Source organism: Acanthopagrus latus, chromosome 17 (genome assembly GCF_904848185.1).
Source record: "Acanthopagrus latus isolate v.2019 chromosome 17, fAcaLat1.1, whole genome shotgun sequence".
NCBI classification, from domain to species: domain Eukaryota; kingdom Metazoa; phylum Chordata; class Actinopteri; order Spariformes; family Sparidae; genus Acanthopagrus; species Acanthopagrus latus.
The window spans coordinates 21,440,467-21,460,663 of NC_051055.1; the positions used below are offsets into that span (position 1 = coordinate 21,440,467).

At 38.1% G+C, this 20,197-nt stretch overlaps 2 protein-coding genes across 4 annotated transcripts; both read right to left on the reverse strand.

Annotated features, from left to right (window-relative positions):
• Window positions 1-2,066: 2,066 nt before the first annotated feature.
• LOC119006753 (nectin-4-like) lies at window positions 2,067-9,978 on the reverse strand. 3 transcript variants are annotated; one of them, XM_037075804.1, is made up of 8 exons: window positions 9,864-9,978; window positions 8,372-8,597; window positions 7,808-7,880; window positions 5,257-5,598; window positions 4,884-4,986; window positions 4,231-4,265; window positions 4,063-4,118; window positions 2,067-3,933 (listed from the first exon to the last, which is right to left on the reverse strand). In XM_037075804.1, the coding sequence occupies exons 2-8, from the start codon at window positions 8,393-8,395 to the stop codon at window positions 3,793-3,795; spliced, it is 774 nt and encodes a 257-aa protein (XP_036931699.1). In that variant the 5' UTR covers window positions 8,396-8,597; window positions 9,864-9,978; the 3' UTR covers window positions 2,067-3,792. The 3 variants fall into 3 exon arrangements, with proteins under 3 accessions (XP_036931699.1, XP_036931700.1, XP_036931701.1); XM_037075805.1 differs by having other exon boundaries at window positions 8,372-8,576; window positions 9,864-9,975; XM_037075806.1 differs by lacking the exons at window positions 8,372-8,597; window positions 9,864-9,978 and adding an exon at window positions 8,015-8,280.
• Window positions 9,979-11,235: 1,257 nt separating this feature from the next.
• Window positions 11,236-13,620, reverse strand: LOC119006528 (carcinoembryonic antigen-related cell adhesion molecule 16-like). The gene is made up of 5 exons (XM_037075332.1): window positions 13,302-13,620; window positions 12,383-12,658; window positions 12,051-12,299; window positions 11,849-11,935; window positions 11,236-11,745 (listed from the first exon to the last, which is right to left on the reverse strand). Exons 1-4 carry the CDS (start codon window positions 13,618-13,620, stop codon window positions 11,862-11,864), a joined length of 918 nt encoding a protein of 305 aa, XP_036931227.1. The 3' UTR covers window positions 11,236-11,745; window positions 11,849-11,861.
• Between the last annotated feature and the right edge of the window lie 6,577 nt (window positions 13,621-20,197).

Genomic DNA, 20,197 nt, shown 5'->3' on the forward strand with positions numbered 1-20,197 from the left:
AATCTGGAGAAATCAGAATCAGAATCAGCTCTGTCGGCCAAGTTTGCCGTGTTGGCTACACATGCAAGATTTCATGTTGCTCTCAATGATACAACCAGTTCCAAAAAAATATTTACTGGAGGATACATAGAAGTCTGGAGGGTTGGCACGTAGCTACATCTACAAACAGTTATATTGTATGAAAAGTAAATGAAGGAGAAACACAACGACGTATAATTCTGAAAACAAACTACACTTTATTAGAGAGCCAGCCTGGAAACAGAAGAGGTGGAAAGAGTTTTGTCATATTTTTCTTACTGGCATACTTAACAGCAGAATATTTAGATTTAAAGTTAATGTGTTTCATGGGAATACTTAAAATATGTCTATACATTAGGTGGTATGATTCTGCTTAATGCTTTAATGAGTCCCAAAATAACAGTTAATATGTTGGTTGTCGGCCAAATGTATGTAAATGGCTCACCAGGTGAAGAGGGGGTCACATTACTCGACCCCGATCAAAGAAAAACATGAACAGTTTCGACTCATATCTCACTGGAGCAGTTTGTAATGATTTATATCTCAAGAATCTAGAAAAAACAAGGCTTTTACTGTAAAAACATTGAAAGCTAAGCTTAAAAATGCTGTTCTTAAAGACAGGCCTGCATTAATTAAATGCATTATTATTATTATTATTATTATTATTATTATTATTATTATTATTATTATTTTGATGTTGGTGGCTGATGGTGAAACTACAAGGTTTACTGTATGTGTCTGAGACAAGGTGAAAATAACAAATAAGATGTTTCCTCAATGCTGAATTTTGTGAGCTGCAGAGCAGTGAATACATGTTCATCAGAATGCACACAACTCCTTTCCACATCACCCGCGTGCAATTCCCCAAACATTTTCAGTTATCTTGCCCTAATCAGGGTGGTGTTTCCTTAACTCCTAATTATGGATGGGAGTAATGTAATTTCCTTGTGGGGATGTACCGTGCGAAGCCAAAAAAAAAAAAAAAGAGAGGAGGACATCACTAGTATTCAGACCTGTGCACAATAAGCTCAGGATTAATGCGAAGGGAAGAGTGGGTAAAGGATTTTCACACTACAAAGAGACCGAACTACTACAAAGAGGTGCAAAATGACCACAAAGATAAGCTAAATGACTTCAAAGAGACACCAAACAACTACAAAGACAAAGCCAATACAAATAAATAAGAAAAGTTGCAAAACAAGTTCAAATAAAGTGAAACACAACCACAGAGAGACCCATAACAAAAGCAAAGTAAGGCAAAAAAGGACAAAGAGATGCAAAATGAACACAACGACATGTTGATAACAACAAAACCAATATGATTAAGCAAGTAAGCAAAACAATTTAAGTAAAGTGCAAAACAACCACAAAGAGACACATAATGAACACAGAGACGTATGATGATCTCAGACACAAAATGGTGACAAAAACATTAAGCCACAAAGTGACATATAAAGACTACAAGAGAGGTAAAACAATCACAAACATATGAAAAACGGCTACAAAGAGACACATAATGAACACAAACCGATGCAAAACAACCACAAAGAGACGTATAATGAACATAAAGAGACACATAATGAACACTGAGACATACAATGAAAGAAAGAGGCAAAACAACAACGAAGAGAAGTATAATGAACACAAAGAGACGCAAAACAGCCACAAAGAAACACATAATGAACGCAAAGAGACGCAAAACAGTGACAGAAACATTCAGAACAACCACAGAGAGACATTTTATGACTACAAGAGAGGCAAAACAATCACAAAGAGATTAAAAAAAAAAAAAAATGGCTACAAAGAGATGCAAAATGGCCGCAGAGGGACGACCACATGACGTGCTACAGTGTCACTTGTCTTTGCTTGCTGAGTGGAAAAAATGCAGCATTTTTTCTTCTTCGTTTGAGTCATTATCACGCACTGCTCTGGGAAGACTTTCACAATGAACTCCCTTTACACAACGATTACCTTATCTTACCTTATCGGTTTCCTGTCACGACAGAACCCGACAGTGAAGAAAGAGAAATGAGAAACCATGGATTTGGTCGGGTCTGTGAAAATGTTTATTAAGCAACATCAGCCCACATACAAATAGTGACATTTACAGAAGTGTGCATTGTTGTGTCTGTCTGCTCATCTGGACGACTTGACAAAACAAGCAACAGGACTTAAGTATCTCAAAAGCATGACACTGGTTTTTAAAATTAAAGTCCCAAGCACTGCATGACTGTCAAACAAAAAAGTAGATGGAACAACAAAACATATCAAAATTAGCCCTTAAGTTAGACTTTTTACAAAACCAAGAAAAAAATCTGGTTATGTGTTCTCACATTCTGAGGGCACAGTGAGCCGACATAATCTCACACCCACAAAAGTCACACTGCCAGGAAGCCGCGCTACTAGCAGGTGACAGATAGCGTCTGTCTCCGAGGCGACGGTACGCTCGGTCGGCACAGCAACTTTGCAAACCATCTTTCATCACCTTTGTACATTTGGGCCACGCAGACTGTCACACCTGTGAACATCTGCACAACGCTCCCAAAGCAGACACAATAACAGGGCAGTGTCAAATACTGCGACAACTGTAACCAGCATCTGTGCTCTGAGAACGCAGGCACTATCGTGGTGTGTGATTAAATTCTTGTTTTTTTGGTTTGAAGCTGCTGCAGGGAAGTCTGAACAAATAGGCAGAATGATAAAAGAACAAGTGAGGATTTGAAAGAGTACAGTCACAGCTGTAGCTTTCCTCTCTGACTCACAAACCCCTTTTAATCCTAAAAAGGTTCACATGCGAAGGCTGGATAGTAACTGAGTTAAAGCACGAGGCCCGCACCACAGTGTCTAAACAAATGATGCCATATCTAGTTGAATTATGAGAAAATCTACGAAAATCAATCATGTTTGGTGGCACTTTTTGGGGCCCTAAACTGGCAGCCGGCTGCACACACGAGTGAGTTAGTTCCCTATTAATTGTGTGTTTTAACATTTTTTCTTCTTCTTTTTTCTTCCCCCTTCCATGGTCAGAGGACACATGGGGAACAGTGTGGTTTGCGTGGTGAGATATTTTTGACGTGTGCTTTACTTCAATAGCGACACCCTGAGAGAGGCAGGAAAGGCTGGGGAGAGAGAGAAGAGACAGCACGCAGCCATCACACCCAGGCTGCAGTTACTGTAGCTACCTCACTGAAATATATAACGATGGATCGAAAAGCTGTGAAAGTCGGTGCGAACATTAATGATCCCCAGTGGAAAACCTTTGATCCACTGGGTTTTCATCTAGCACCACGATAAGGTTTAAATTTCAATTTTTGTGCGCAGACACCTGCAGAACTAATGATATAAAGTGATGATGTATTTTTGTCAAAGGCAGTCTCGCGGCTGCTAGCACGGCTGTAGACTCTTAACACGTCGGGCCTCCACCATTTGACGAGGCCGTCAGTGAGTGACCCTGGCTCTAGTTGGCGCCCTTGTCAGCAGCCTTGTGGTCGACTGAGCATTCAGAATCAGCTAAATTATATCTGCTATAATAACAAGAGGTACTGCTTGATCATAACAATAGTTTTTATATCGGCAGAGTATTTCCTTTCAACGCACAGGCTTGTTGGCTTTCGAGTGTCAACTTTGCGGTGTGTGCAAGTGTTTTTGGCCGAGACACAGTGAGGGGACAAAAAGTCAACGGTGAGTGCAGCTTGCATATGGCAGCTTTAACAGTGTAATTTCCCCCTGCTTCTCAAAGAAAAAGAACTTCTACACAGCTCTGTCATACACATCTCATACGTGCTGCTGACGCAAAACTAAAACCTCAGAGTACGTGACATCATCACCATCACGCGCCACATCTGTAGGTTTGTCGCTGGATGAAGGCTTTCTGTCTCTTGATGGTTTGACACTGACATCAGCGTAGACGACATCCTATGAGAGAGAGACTTTTAAGATGGACACTTTGTGCTCGGTTGTGTCATCATGTTGCCTCGCTGAAACAAATTCTTATCAGAACATCTGCATTATTAAACTTAATCAGACTGAAAGCTGTGAGCTCACCTCCTGTTTCACAATAACAGACGGCCTGGTGGCATCTCTCGCTGGACCATTGGTATCTGAGACGACAGACAAGCTTTTGTCAAGGGAAGTGAAACAGTAGACTGGTGGTATAAAAGAATCATCGGCGGTAGAAATAGAATGTCAAAGAACTTGTGCGTTGGCTCTCACCAATATGGACACAATGCCTGACTGTAGAAAAAGGTCTGAGTGAAAGGAAACAAAATTGCAGCCATTAGTTTTTCTGCATGATAGTTTAGAATTTCTAATTCTAAAAGTATGTAAAAGTAAGTTTTTAACATTCTCAAATTAATAAACGCAGAAACAAACCAACAAAACGCACACTGTTTTTATGTTTTACATTTACTATAAAATAAAGTCTCTAAAAAAATAAATGTTTGTGAAGAGAGACCAACTCTGTGGTACAGGCCAGATATTCAAAATAATAATGCACTGTGTCTATGAAATAATGAAAAAGACTGACTATAATTACAAAAATACATGGTGGTGAAGAGTCATGCACACATGGCTCATATTGAGCCACTGCCCTTTACATACTGTTACTGTACATTTAAATGCCAAAGACCACAAGAAAGAAGAAGAGGAAGAAGAAGAAGAAGAGCAATGTTCTGTTTATTCTCCCGTACACAGTGCTGCTGATAAACACAACATCAGCCTGACAGGTGTAGTTATTATAAGATGATTAATAATGATTCACAGTATTTGTAATATCTTGTGATTATGAGTCTCGGTTATGGAAAAAGCCTTCTTTTCCACATTTTCTGTACACACACACACACACACGCACGCACACACACACACACCTTCTGATGAAGATGAGGTAAACTATGGCAGCCAAAATCCCCAACAGCAAGAAGACAGCAATCACCACAGCAGAAACCACACCTGATGACAACAGCATTTGTTCTGGGAGAAGACACATGACTGTTACAAACCATGTTTGTGTGTATGTGTGTGTGTGTGTGTGTGTGTATCATTAAATAACTTTAAGTTTAAGCCCTAGTTCATTTATCACTGCAGTTTGATCGGTGAAGATGACCACAACACAATATGTTTCTTATTTATAAAGAGAATCAAAGCCATGTTAACGGATAACAGGATACAAAAACACAGAACATAAATATTGTAATCGAATTGCCAGTTTTAAAGATAACTTCATATGCTTCTCTTACTCACCTTGAACAACAAGGTTGGTGGTTCCTTCAAATGATCCACTTGGAAAGGTTGCGATGCTGCAGGTGTACGAGCCTGCATCTCCCGTTTTCACATTTTTAATTATCAATGATTGTTCTTTAATCTCCACTCTGCCCTTCAGAAACGTCTCTTGAGTGCTAACCCCCAACGTATAACTGAAAACAATAATGATGATTTCCTCTCCTCCTGGTGGCTTGAGCGCCCACTGAACCTGAGTGATTTTGGCGTCCTTTTGTCCTGGAATGAAATCACATGGCAGGGTGACATCATGCCCGACGTATCCAGTCACTGCAGACGGGACTTTGACATCTTGTGATTCAAGAACTGATAAAAAAAAAGAAAAAGAAAAAAAAAAGAAGTTAATATGATATAATGATGGTGATGGTGAAATGATGGCAGATGTTCAGTGACGATGAGCTCACCGTCTTTGACTGACTTTGTATCATCAATAATTATTCAGTTCACCTTTTCATCAACAGTATATAAGACATTTTTACATCACAGAAGAGATGCTATTATAGAGAAGTTGTATACTGTTATAAAAAAAGTGTGAATGGTGTTAGGTGGAAGTGAGTCTCAAAAAAAAAAACACAAGTTAGTTATATGAACATAACCAGCTACTGCAAGAGTTCTACAAGCCACTAATAGCCTACAAGACTTTTGCACTGTACCTATAATGTACAGCGTAACCATTAGTGTGAAAATGTGAACCGGTGCAGTATGTTTGACACCCTGAGGTACAATGGAACACGATGTTAGGTGGTAACTATGTGGTATCTTCAAAAGAATTCATGCTTTAGGTATTTTTAACTAACAGGTGCTGCATCTGATATGAGCATGAGAACACTTCAGAGCCACACACAGCTCCTACATGAGCCTCCAGGCAACGTGAGTGGCGAGATGATCCTCTGTGGAGCTGTTGTTAATGGACACTATCAACAGAGATCATTTTTGTAGCTAGCGTTGTGGTTCGAAGAGTCCTGCTGAGGTTGAAAGTTATGAAATGGCTTGTCATATCTTATAATTTTGATATTGACGGGACATAAAAGCATCTTCATGCTCTACAACAAAAAAAGCTTTTACTACACTTTTTTTCCGCAGCATAACAACAGTGAACAGTGTGACAACAGTGTAAATGCACACATTAAGCTGCTGAGTCTAAATATAGGGTTGCACTTTTATACTGTAACTGTTAGTAGACCTTCTCAACAACATGGGTGTGCAGCATGTGCTTGGTAATACTCAACTCACTCTCTCCCCAGTAAAAACACAAACCTAGCCTAACAGTTATTTAGGAGGTGAAATTAAGTTCACCTCCTCATTTTCTTATCATCTCCTTCCCTCCAAGTGTTGCTCATTAGAGTATGACAATTTTGAATTAAACCAGTCAAAGAGTTAAAGTCTGGTAGGACTCATTATCTCATCTTCCCCGAAACGTTCAAGCTTTGTTGTTTGGTTCCATCTATGTTGGAAAAAGTACCCAAGAGTCACACTTGAGTAAAAGCGAAGGTATTGTGCTAAAATATGACGTTGGTAAAAGTCACTCATATGAATAGTACTTGAGTAAAAGTCTTAAAATATCTTAAGTCTCAAAAGTGAAAGAAAATTTAACGTATAGTTAGATATGTATACCGAAATTAATATTTTTTCTGAATATCAGAATCAATGTTTTTGAATCTGGTTGCCAATAACATAAATCAATTCCAATGTTGCATAAAGTAATGAAGATAAAACATAACTTCTGTCACTGTGGTTGGTTGTAACTGTAAAAGTTACTCATAGCATGAAAGTTGCGTAAAGGTTTTAAAGAATCTGATATTAAATGTACTCACCTATAAAAAGCAATGTTTATGCTGTACTTAAATATTATAAAACAAATAAAAGTATATCATACATATAGTCAGTATTTTTTTTTATTTGAAAGCTGCTCAAGTAGACTGATATAAAGTTGTGCTTGCGTGGCTCTGATGCAGCATGCAATTATTTTGTACTTTCCTTTATAATGTAATGGCAAGAAAAGCTAAAGTCCCTGAAAGTGGAAAATGAGTACATGTACTTAAAAAACGGAACAGTATTTAAGTAAATGTACCTACTTAGATACCGTGATTGATTATTTACTTACGCTACTTGGGCTCTATTGCAGCGTGTTATCAGCAAAGTAACTAGTAACTAAAGTTATCAAGTGAATAAAGTGGAAGTAAAAGTACAATATTTGCTACCAAAACATAGTAAGGTGGAATTAAAAAGTAGGAAAAAAAGATGGAAATATCAAAGTAAAGCACAAGTTCCTCAAAGCTTCAGTCCTTGAGTATTACCTCATTACAATCCATCACTGAACAGCTCCCGACAAAATAATACAATACGATTCTTTCCCACATTGTTCCCAACTTGTTCTTACTTGTTCCCTTGCTTTAGTCATGTAACAATACTACAAGAACAACATGAGCAGATACACATAAGAACACTGTGGGGAAGAATTACCGAGATCACTGAGATCTGAAACTCTCTCAAAGTTTAAAACACAGTTTCTTACCTGGGAGTAAAGTGATGTACATCAGCTTCAGCAGCATGAGAGCTGATCTGCTCCACGTTTTCATGGTGCACGACTACAGACGGTGGACAAAATAACAGAAACGTGTTAACTGTGCAATATGAGTGGGTGTGGACGGGCCACGTGAATTTTGAAACAGTAGATCAACTTTGGTGCAACAGCTTTCAAGTCAACATTCAGGAAACCTACAGGGTTACACAAGAGCCAGCTGTCCAGTGGCTGCTGTTTTCTCTCGAGACACTGAGAAACACCCTGAAATGTCTCAATAATGACAGTAAAGAACAGAATTCAGAAGGAGGAACAAAGTCTGAACTGAGGCATCGACGCCAGCACCGACTGATAGACATCTGAGGCAGCAAGGCGCTGCAAAACCACAGCCTCGGAATGGAGCTAACTCAGACTAATTTAAACAGAGGAAAACACTGTAAGATGAACACATTGTTTGCCCACTTTTTGTACATAATTAAAAAGACTCAAATGAGACAAGATCCAAAATGCAACATCTCATTGAAGCTTTACCAGGTTTAAGCAATCTAAGTCACTTACCCAAGAGAGAGAAGAGGATGACATGGTGGCAGGACGATGCTCACATGTTTCACCACCTTATCAAACTGCTTACAGGGCCGACTGTTTCTCTATAGAAGGTCTTTGATTTTACAAGTCTGTGTTGTTTCCGACTGTTGGTTCAGTCCCTCCTGCAGCCCAGGTGATAGACCAGTGACCTCTGGTGGTCAAAGGTCGACAATGACATCTGGAGAAACAATCCTGTGAACTTGAAACATGACATTTTTTTTTTTTGGAAACAACTCTGCAGAGTTTTAATATTTGAACAAAGCAATTGCTGTAAAGCAAGATTGGTAGTATGGTTCCTGGATGTGCATCCACAGATGTGTAAATATCAGAAGCTTTGCAACAACTCATGCGGGTGAAAAGCATGCAGATGTTCTGATTATAGTGGCAGTGTGGGGTGAAGTGCACAGCAAAATGTTTTATCTGAACAGAAAAGTAATTTTGACCTCCTTGCTCAAGTTTTGTTCTATTTCAGCTCCATGTTTGAAAGCAAATGAAAACACCCATGCATGTCCTACTACTATGTTCCGGTGTGTAGATTTCCTGAAGATGAAAGTAGAAATACAGGATGTGAGTCAACACCAACCTCACAAAGTTTGCTGACGATTGATTTGTCATCTGTACGTACATGCAATGCATGTGATACGTTATCTTGTACATTTGTTCTGAAAAATGTATGACTCATGCTATTCACTGGTATGCAGATGTCAGATCTACGATAATGCTCATTGCTTCTGTTCCCCTTTATATCGAGGAGGAAATTAAAGCCATTAGAAGTGGATATTCAGAATCAGTGTGTTTGTGCGACTTGAAAAAGAGAAAGAGAGGCGAACATAAATCGTCTAAAAAAGGGAAATTAAAAGGGAAATTAGTCGTTCCGAGGTTGAGACAGAAAAAGAAAGAAGTTTCGAAAGCAGGTAACTTAAAAAACTCAAATAATATAAAGTCAAAAGTTTCAATAGCGAAGAGAGGAATACAATATGGTAATGAACTGAGACACTCGTACAGAGAGCATAATTATCAGAAAAGAAATCTTATTGCACAATCTAAATTACTTTCTCATCGTAGTTCCATAATATGGAATTTTAAATCTTTGACAAAGACATGTTCAACTAGAGAGATTAAAAAAAATGATTTCATCCAGATTTACCTTCAGTCAGACTCTGCAGGTTTGCTCCTGAACAATATAAAACAACTGCTTTAGCTGTCAATCTTGTGACTTCTTGAAACTATTACTGAACCAAACTTTCATATTTAAGTATTTCACATTATGTTGAAGTATTAAATAGCTCCCAACTGATATCTTATCAGCTGATTTTGACCTCTCACAGTTATACGCAACCTTGCACGATGGTGTAAATGTTGTGTAACAGGACACTCAATCTACAGACTAAAGGAGAAAGCCGTTGCAACACTCAGCACAGATTTTTTACCCCCACGTTTTTTCAGGCTGTCAGTCAAAGCTCACCTTGCTCGACAGTTTCAGTTAAGATGCTGGATGATAGCAGTGTGGAGAAACAAAGCAGAACAGTGCATTAATTTTGAAGCCTCGCACCAGTGACCCCGTGTCAAGCCTCCTGAAGGGAGCTGCATCTCAGAAAAGTGATGCATAATTATCTCCACCAATCAAAGTCCCCGGCTGAATTAGCCCCAGGTGTTCAACAGGGTAATCAGGTCGGAGATGCAAAGCTTTGTCTGTTTCAGTTGGTCGAACTCAGCTTGTTGCCTGCATGTAAATGACTGGTCCACAGGGCGAGACAGGAATAACAAGTGCAACAGGCCCGGCTCTGCATCCCGAGTTACATGCCTTCAAGTCGAAGCATGCAAAAGTACAAAATGTAAAACACTGACAAGGACAGTTTGTGTTTCACAGCTGACTGTATCAGTGCATATTTGGGTTCTTGAGCTCAGGAAACGACCGAGATCCGACCAGCTCGAGTCTGTCTCATAAATATTGGTGCTCTGGAGGATGTTACAGTAGACAGATCTTGTTGATGAAAGTCCTCAGACCTTGAAAAGTCAAAGTACAATCAGTGTTGGGGGGTCATGTACATTTACTCAAGCATTGGGTTTACTTCAAGCACAGTGCTGAAACACTAAATCATTTCCAAATGATAGAACTTAAAGCTGCTACAGGGACTTAGATTCTTTGTTGATTCTGGCGCCCCCTGTGGCCATAAGCAACATAAGCACCACTGCTTCCTGTGCTGAAGAGCTTGATCTGTCTGCGTGTGCATTCGTTCTGAAAGCGAGTAAAAGAAAGAGGCAACATATTTTTTTAAAAACTATTTATCTTTTGTCTGCAGGATGCATGGCAATACCATAATGTATATGTTTGTGACTATGTAGCATCAATAACACTAAGAGAATAGTTAAACAAATCACATTTGTTTTAGTGCTGTACCACACTACCAGTGCTCTACCATGAAAAACAGGTTTAATTAATCTACTTCTCTACATTTCAGATGGAAATAATAGCACTAACAGGCCTGAGACTAGATAAGTCCGGGCTACATTTTTGGTAAACTGTAAGAAAATAAGTTACAAAACAGACTCAGAAAAGAAGATATTGCTGAATGCTGAACAGAACGTTCATAAACCAAATGCTGCTTCTTGTAAAACAATGAGACAGTCATTTCCTCAGCAAGATAATCACATACTACTGAGATAATTATGTGATTGTTCATGGATCATTCAACACGAATAAAATTCACATATGCCTTCAAAGAGTCACACACAGTGTTATGTTTATCTGTGAGCAGGGACACAAAACACAAGCCCAAGAATCAGCAGGAACATGTTGGATTAAAACGTGTATAATTTACTATGGAACAGGCAGTTAACGTGCAAAAATGTTGATTTATGATAATGATAATGATAAGAACAGACTTTATTGATAAATCACCTTTTATAACCTATGTGGCAAGGTGCTTTGTAATGCAATCAAAAACAATGATTAACGCCAATAAAATCTATGTATCAAGCTAGCAAAGAAATCAAACACACAAACAACAACAACAAAAACATAAACACTACACACTTATGTCTGGATACGTGCAACAATAATACACAATAAATGAGAATAATAAATCCGGCAAGTGCTCATATGAAGAATAAACTTTTGCACATAAATATTTAAATAGTAATGGAATTGTATAACCTATGTCTTCTGTGTGATTATTTTCAAATAGATTTCAAAAAAGAAAGATGATTGATGAGCAGTGTGAGAGTTTCCTTTTTGTCTCAGGTATGACATCCTGTTGCATCAAGGCCTCTTGTGTCAAGATAACACTTCATGTGTTGCACATTCCGGTTGACATTCAGGGTCCTCAGTGAGGCTCGGGAAGAATCTGAGTTCAAAGAACGTAGTTTAATATTAAGATATGAATAAAATAAAAAGACAAAGCAAATACGAACAATAAGGGATGATATCTTAGAAGTTAAGACTGTCACCTGCCACTTCTTCTTACATTAACCCTCTCAGAGTCAGCGCACTGCTCAGCAGCACTAAAAACGACCAGCAGGGAGCAGCGCAGGACGCTTCATGAAGGGAAGAAGACAACACTTATCACCCCTTGCACTGCCATTTTAAAAATGACCATGACATTTAAGAACAGTACATATAATTTTGATGACAAATAAAAAAAAACCTCACCTCTCAGATTCAGAGCTGTGGAGTTTTCCCACATGGTCATCATGTTACTGGCAGTGCAGGTGTAATTCCCAATGCTGTCCTCATCTAGTCTCTCGATAACATACAAGGAGGTATTAACGTGAGTCTCATTGCCGTTGAACGTCCAGCTGAAGTTTGCTGGAGGGACAGAGTCCGCTGTGCACCGCAGCATCACTCTGCCGCCTGGTGCTGCTGCTGATGGCCCAATAATTGATATGTTATGAGGTCCAACTGCACAGAGAAAAGAGACAAACCATGTTAAGACTGGTAGGAGACAGTGTGTGTGTCCATGGTCTACACTGAGCAGGACTCACAGTTCACAGTGAGATTATGGGTCGCAGTCATGGCGCTGACTGGGTTGCTGACTCGACACTGGTAGGTGCCGTGGTTGGAGCTGTGGACAGGCTGTAAGAAGACGATCCTGTTGTCCAAGGAGAAGCTGACTGTGCCTCCTGGATGGAGAGGTCGGCCGTCCTTCATCCAGTCTCTGGCGCCGATGGAGCCGGAGGCCTCGCAGCTGAGGTTGGTGGAGCTTTTGTCTTCGATCAAGATGGCGGCCGGGCTGCGGATGGTGGCTCCAGTTATCGGCACTGTCAGAGCAAAAGAGTGTCAATGAGCTGACCCTTTCTTTCTTTCTTTCTTTCTTTCTTTCTTTCTTTCTTTCTTTCTTTCTTTCTTTATCTGATTAGGCGCTAATAAAAAATAAAAATCTAAATAAAATGATGTTCAATTTCCGCCTGAAGATTCCCCTAAATCCAACACCCTGATCATTTAACTCTGAACAGGTGTAAAGTAAACACACAGAGTGTTTGATGTATTTAGTCCTATCAAATATTTAGCAATGTTATGATTCTAAAAAGACATATTTCATGCTTTTTTACTCACAACCAATTTACTACCAATCTTCGAGTTCTTTTTCCAATTCTTATTTTCTCATTAGTACTAAGAGTAGCTACAGAGGAGAGGCAAACCACAACCAAATATTTGCCCCCCCCCCCCCCCCCAAAGATGCAGTTACATTTTTCCTTAACTGAAAATGTTCTCACTTTCTTTTATAAATCTTGTTATGAAGAGATACAGATTTAAATTCATATATCGGCGCTAAATCAGTGTACTGTTTATCCACGCATTTATTCATCCAGCTCTATGACCTTTAAAGACAGATCTCCTTACCCTGTATATTAAATGGCCGTAAGGTCTTTTCTCATCAGACATTCTGAACATCAAACCCACCATACACGTTCAGTGTGATCTTCCCCTGTTTCTGCAGCCCTCCGTCTGGTATGATGGTGACAGCGTACTCTCCGTTGTCCTCCAGCACCAGGTTCCTGAGCTCCAGGGACCCCGTGGTTCGGTCCAGCGAGATCCTGTTGGCATGTCCGGGCTCAGTGACGTTGACGCTGGTGGAGGTGATGATGTTCATCCCTTTGAAGCTCCAGCTGACGGAGAGGAACGGCTTCTCTGAGGGTGTGAGGGTGGTGGTGAACTCCACTTTGCCTCCCACGGCTCCACTCAGGGGTCCCTGGGGTAAGATGCCCTCAGCTACACACATACCTGATTAGATAGCAAATGAAGAACAACACTGTTAAAACCTCTTTGAGTCCAGTGTGGCCTGAAAATGATTCATCTGGGCTATTGATGCAACAAAGCATTCACGATGTAGCTCATTAAATATTTGAATTTAATCTACCTGATAAAACAAGCAGCAAACCAGCAGCAGTCCTGAGCATCTCCACGGTGAATAATGACTCGTGTGACATTGTCTCACACTCACTGAAGTGAAAACTAGGAGAGCTGTGGTGCTCCTGCTCTTTTATCGTCCCCCCCACACCCACCGCACAGCAATGAAAAGCACAAACACTGTTTACACTGTTTACGCTGCCACTGTGTACATACTCCAAAATGCCTGTGGGCATATGTTCAGTCAGTGGTAACCCAGACTAGGGGAGATGGACTAATTAGTTTTTTTAGAAAATGGCCTTTGATCAGACAAATAACAGCCAGCTGTATTCAAGGAACAACAATTCTTTATCCTAATATTGTTGGAAAATGATAAATCACAAAGAAGAATCTCATGCCCTTAAGCTAAACTTTAATATGATACTGGTAAGCATTTAGCCCTTAACCAGTTTGCCCTTATTAAAGTATGATAGAACTTTATCTTTAATGAATGGAAAAGATAAATAGTCATGTCCTCAGAACACAAACATACTTTTCACAATAATCCAGAAAGTCACTGAAACATAAGCTTTAATTGCAATGACTTTGCTAATGATCTTGTCCTGTCCTTGTCTCATCAACACAGCAGATCTTATAGTGATTTGTAAGATTCCCACTTGAAAATGAATAAATGAATAAATAAATAAATAAATAATAAAGACTTTGCATGACAAAAAATAAGAAATTAAAGCTCTAATGCTGAAAGCAATGCATAATTTGGTGGATTTATAAGGTCATGTAATTACTTAACATTTAATCAACCATCAATTAACGAGTGTTGCCTTAAAGTAGGTTGATTATAATTAACATCTCCCCCAAATTGAAACCACTGGAGTGTTTGCCTGCCTCTCCCTGACAAACTGAGCTTGATTTGTGTTTTACGCATTAAGTATGAAGGTTGCATCAGACTGGTTGCGTTGATCAGCTGTATATCTCTGATACCTCAGAAGTTCCAGTCAGAAACCCCTAATCTTTGGAATAGTCTACCAATAAGCAGGTATTGTGAGGAGTTAACTTACATGTGTTTATTTTTTTATTTCAACTTTTATTTCATTTTGAATTTCACCTTGTGTCACCAGTAAGGTCAGTGTGTTTATTTTGTTTGTTTTGACATGAATAAAATAAGTCAGTGGAAATCTTTCTCTTCAGACTAAAATTTCTTCCCCAAAATGACATAAAGCACATTTGATGTTAAACTCCAAAGACTGAAAACATACAGTATCATTCAAAATTGAGCATCAAGATGATCTATTCATTAGTTATGCATCAATTTAGAGGCAGATGTTTGTCCTCAGATCAGGTTGAATCAAGTCTTTTTGGTCATCAGCTTCAGGACAAGACTCAGATTTAAATGAGCTGAAGATTCTTAAATTGGTAGGTCATCAACATTCAACAATTAGTAAATCAGTTTCAAAACTATCCTATATTGCATAACATCTGAGTCATGGTGGTGAAGTGTGTTGTGCATCAGCTTTATGAGCGCCTCAGTGAGTGGTTTTGGGTCTCTCAGGCAGCAGTGAGCCGTAGCATTCCTTGAGGAGGAGGATCAAAGACGTCCAGGAGACACTTAACTTCCTTCAGACCACTTTACAAACAGGTCTCAGCTTCAACGTTGGCAGAGAGACTGAATTTTAGATTGAAAAAAAAAAAAAAAAGATAAGGTGGAGATAGTTTGTGTTTGTCATCAGATCAGCTGAAACAAAGAAGGTATTCACATCCACGTGTCATGGATGTGTCACCGACAGACACAGTTTGCTTCAGTAAGTGGCTCTCTCTGTGTAAATATAAAGTTACTTTACCTCTGTTGTCTCACTGTATGCTGGGAGTGTTGGACTAATGTGGCTCATCAGGTGATGAGTGTTTGATAAGAGAACATGTTTTTCACCATAAAATGAAGTTTCCATGTGTGATGAGAAGATGAAAGATTTTTTTTTGTTTTTCTGTTTTGGTGTGTTGACTGACAACATGAAAGAATATGATTATTTTTTTAAAAAGGAAAAAAATATATATTTTGTTTAAATAAGATGTACATAAACTGTATTATTTTCTTTCTTAATACCTGTTCCACTAAATCATTTCACAATGCATCACATTTTGCACATTTTTACATTTTTTTTATTTTACTCGGAATATTGCCATTCAGATTCAGATTTTTTTTACAAGGAAGTCCTGACCAAGACAGCAGCAATAAGAGTTTAAAGGAACAACTACTTAAAACAACCAAAAAAAAAAAAAAAAAAAAAAAAAAAAAAAAAAAGTGCATACAGGAAACAATCGACTGACTACATTCAGCAAATTACATCAAGATTTAACTTCTGGCAACCCAAAAAAATAAAAATTTTACCAGATACAGATCTAAAATGTCTCTTTGTCTACAGTATGGAGAAAAATGTATTTAGTGACTCTTTACAACTTTTTTTAAACGCCCTTTAATCAAGACTTTCATTCTGATCATGAGTGAACAGTATTTTATAACATATCTGCTGTTTGTATTGTTCACCTGTCTGGAAATCAAGGATGAAATTTAGCTTTTAGCTTTATTGTTGTAAAATGCATCAGATTTCAGATGATGAAATTGATGTTTATTATATGTTGTTCTTCAAATAAAAATATAAAATGAAAAATAAAAATAGAATAAATAAAATGATAGTTAAAAAAGTAAAAACAACAACAATATCCTTACACTGAGTCAAAACACAATCAAGACTTAATGTCCCAAATACAAAGCTAAATTTCACAACTTAAATACAGAAACCAGAGTTTTATGTGATACAGATTGCATTCTTCACGTATGGAGTCATGCTACATCTCTGTACCTTTTTATGAGCTCTGAATGGATTCTTTGGCTAATTTCCAAGTCTGTAAATATTTCACAGTATGTAGTCTGCTGTAATGTAAACGCTTTAACAGACAGACACACTTTACATTTAAAACCAAACCCCCTTTCTCAATAGAATAACTAGGTCTCCATTAAAAATGCACTCCGAACTGCCCATCCTGTGACTAATGCTTGTTAGACTGTCATGAAAGAAATTGACTGTACTGTATGATTCTGATTGCTAAGTAAATGTAGCATCAATTAGAATAATGATATACACAATAATATTGTTTGTAAGAAAGGTTGGTACAAAAAGCTAAAGCTTCAGTCTGCACGAGGGTCTCAGGACAGAGGATGTCATTCATTTTAAAGATTGTAAAAACTCACTGAGACACTGATTGTGATTTTTGGCTTTGGAAATTAAATTGACTCCATTTAATTTAAACTGTTTCAGTTGTTAATTCATTCACTTCACTTTGTGTTGTAGTATTAATTTGACACCGTATCGTTATGAATTTGATTCTATGTTCATTCATTTAGGAAAACTGAAAAATTACTATTGCTACTACCACCACCAATATGTTGAAAAGACAGAATTTAAGAAAAATAACCTTTCCTTCAGTACCACAAGTAATTGCAGTATTCTCTCATAGTTAACAGGATTTGGAGATTGTTGATCTATGTTTTGATTAGTATTATTTAATATTTTGCTTAAAAAAAAATTAAAAAAATATTTAGCAATTTTGGAAATTGCTGAGATTCTTCAGGAGGTCTGGTGGAGGACGGACGCTGCCATCCCTTCAGCCACACAGATTGCTTTTACAATGCTCACACTTCACAGGGTTGTATTTTTCCACAAAGCTTCATTCATTCAAGCCTCAGAAAACTGGGTTAACTGCCCTCAACTGTGGGCGATTTGACCACTTCTGCAGTGAGTTAATTTTTCCATTTGAGTGATTAAAGCCTCACCTTATCTCATTCTCCAAGGCAGCTGTCCAAATGTGAGTTTGACCATCATTGAAATAATGAACAGTGTCTCTCCAGACTACAGCTGAGTTTTGAGGTCACGCATGTGCACACAGTAACTAGATGGACTTTGATGTCTTTAACAGAAGATGGAGTTTAAAACCAAAAAATAGAAAAGTTTGCCAAACAATCCACTGCAAGCTGCTCCGATACACGGACTGCACATGTGACCGCCTCACTCAGCAGAGTTAATAATATGTTAATGATGCCAAATTCTCCAGAGGATCATTAGAATGTTTTATCTCATTCAATGTACTGAACTAATCTTATCGTTGAAGCTCATATAACAATCATGGGTGATCATGGGTGAGAACAGAAAGATATGCAGTTTTTTTATTAATATGTGACAGTTTATCTTGTTTTAACTACAGTACTTTGCTGATTATCATCTTAGATTTACTTTTTTGGCTTCATTTAATAGCACTGTAAAACAAATCACCAACCTCTCAATCATAAGCATTTTACTGTCCAGCAAAAGCGATTTGAATAATGTAATATCTCAAATCGTAACGGGGGTTTAACATCTGTGCAGCACACAGCGCCCTCTGTCATTATACCTTTGATTCAAAAATAGCTCTGCCCCAAAAAACCTCAGGAAGAACAACCGAGTATGGATCCATCTCCCCGGATGGACAGTCATGCAATATTGATGATTCCTTACCCTGAGTTGTCTTATTCTTTTAAAATTTCGCTTGAGGATCTCCTTCTAACTCTCTTCTTAAATCTTTCCTTTATCACACTGCCTTGCCTCATTTTACTTGAATTTGTTGTTTGTTTTATTTCTTTAATCTGTTCGACTGTTTTCAGTTTGATTTCTGTTCATTTGGTTTCTTGTATCTGTTCCCTGTTGTTACCAGGTTTTTCTTTAAAAACAGACGATTTTATGACTTATATGTTTTATTTTTGCTGCCTCTGTGAAGCACTTTTGGAAAGTACTCTAGAAATTAGAGTGTTTATTATTACATGTGCAGTTCTCAACGTGCAAAACTCACAACATTGCAGCACTTGCATCTGTTTTGTTATTCTTTAGAATTTCAGTGTGATTCTGTACACGCTCACATGTCAGATTGGTCGGTGAATCATCTGACAATATAAATCAGTATCAGAGTTTGTTATCAGCTGGTGAACCAGTGACCTGTCCTCCTCCCCTGTCTTCTGCCTCGTGTAATCCTGAGAAGCTCGGAGTAAAAAGACGTAAGCTGACACGTTCACTCAACTGTTGCGTCAGAGCGCAGCATCAGTCTTTCACCTCTCAAATGTCATTGAAAATAAAAACCATGTCATAATTCATTTTTCACACTTTGGTGTTGCTGTCTGACTTCTCTCTGTACTTTGTTCTCAAACACTTCAAAAGTGTGATATTAGTTTATATAATAACAGGAATGGCATTTTAAAAAAATTAGATTACAAAAACTTGGTTGTATGTGTGTTTAGTGTTTTGCATGATTAAAAAACCTTAGAAATATTTTATTAGAAACTGTAAAATCTAAAAAAAAAAAAAAAGAAAGAAAAAAGTTAACCCAAAGCTGTATTTATAATTGACACCAGATACAGATGGATGTTGATGAAAATGTCAGTGCTTTGCCTCTGTTCAGGTGGAAAATCATGACACCACTGACCTCGCTGCTGGACTCAATAGACAAATGTCCCTGAGTTCATGATTTATGTCTATTATAAACATTTTATGATACCCGCTGTGTACAAAAAATAAATGGACTTTGTCTGTTATTTATTACTGAAGTTTTGTCTCTGACCCTTCATCAGACGTGTCAGGCCGGTCCGGTCAAACACAATGGAAGTAATGGGGCGTCTTTAGCAGCTGACCTGCACTCGGGTGAAATCTTATCTTCTTTACCACTATTAAGCCATCACTATTACACATGTAATCATTAATCCACAGTGTTCGGACAGACCAGGCCAAGGACAGGGAGGAAGTCCACATTGTTCTCAGGCCAGATGATCTCAGTGAGCTTGTTTCAAAAGAAAAGGTTTTAAACGTGCAGTCCTCCTCATCGACCTGTTTATCTTACACAGATACAGACAGGTGCACAAGAAGATGTATCTGCAAATGCAAAACAAGCAAAGGAAAAGTAATTTTTTACGGAACAGAAAGAATACTGTGGAATAAAGTTAGTAAAACAACGCTGCGCAATGCAACACCAAGGCTACTAAATCTAATCTTAAAACTGAGCAGTGAAATAGAATATGTTAAAAGGAATCCTCTACTTCAGAAAAAAAATGAAAACTAACTGAAATTATGTACCCACAAAACTTAATGGAATAAAATAGAAATGTTTCCACATAGTGTTGTAGAGGCAACAAATACCTCTAATGCAATATCCATGTAGTAAACTTAATAAACAAAAACAAACAAAAGACTAACAAAAAGAAACTAAATATTTGAAATAAATAGATAAATAGATAGAATACAACTAATGAAAAACACAAAACTGCAGTGCACAAAGAACATCACAGAGATGAAACCTGGGAGATGGCTAGTTTTTGATCATTTGAAACAAAACTCAGTCAAAGCTACCTGTGAAGGTCTTTTCAGTCTCATGTTTTG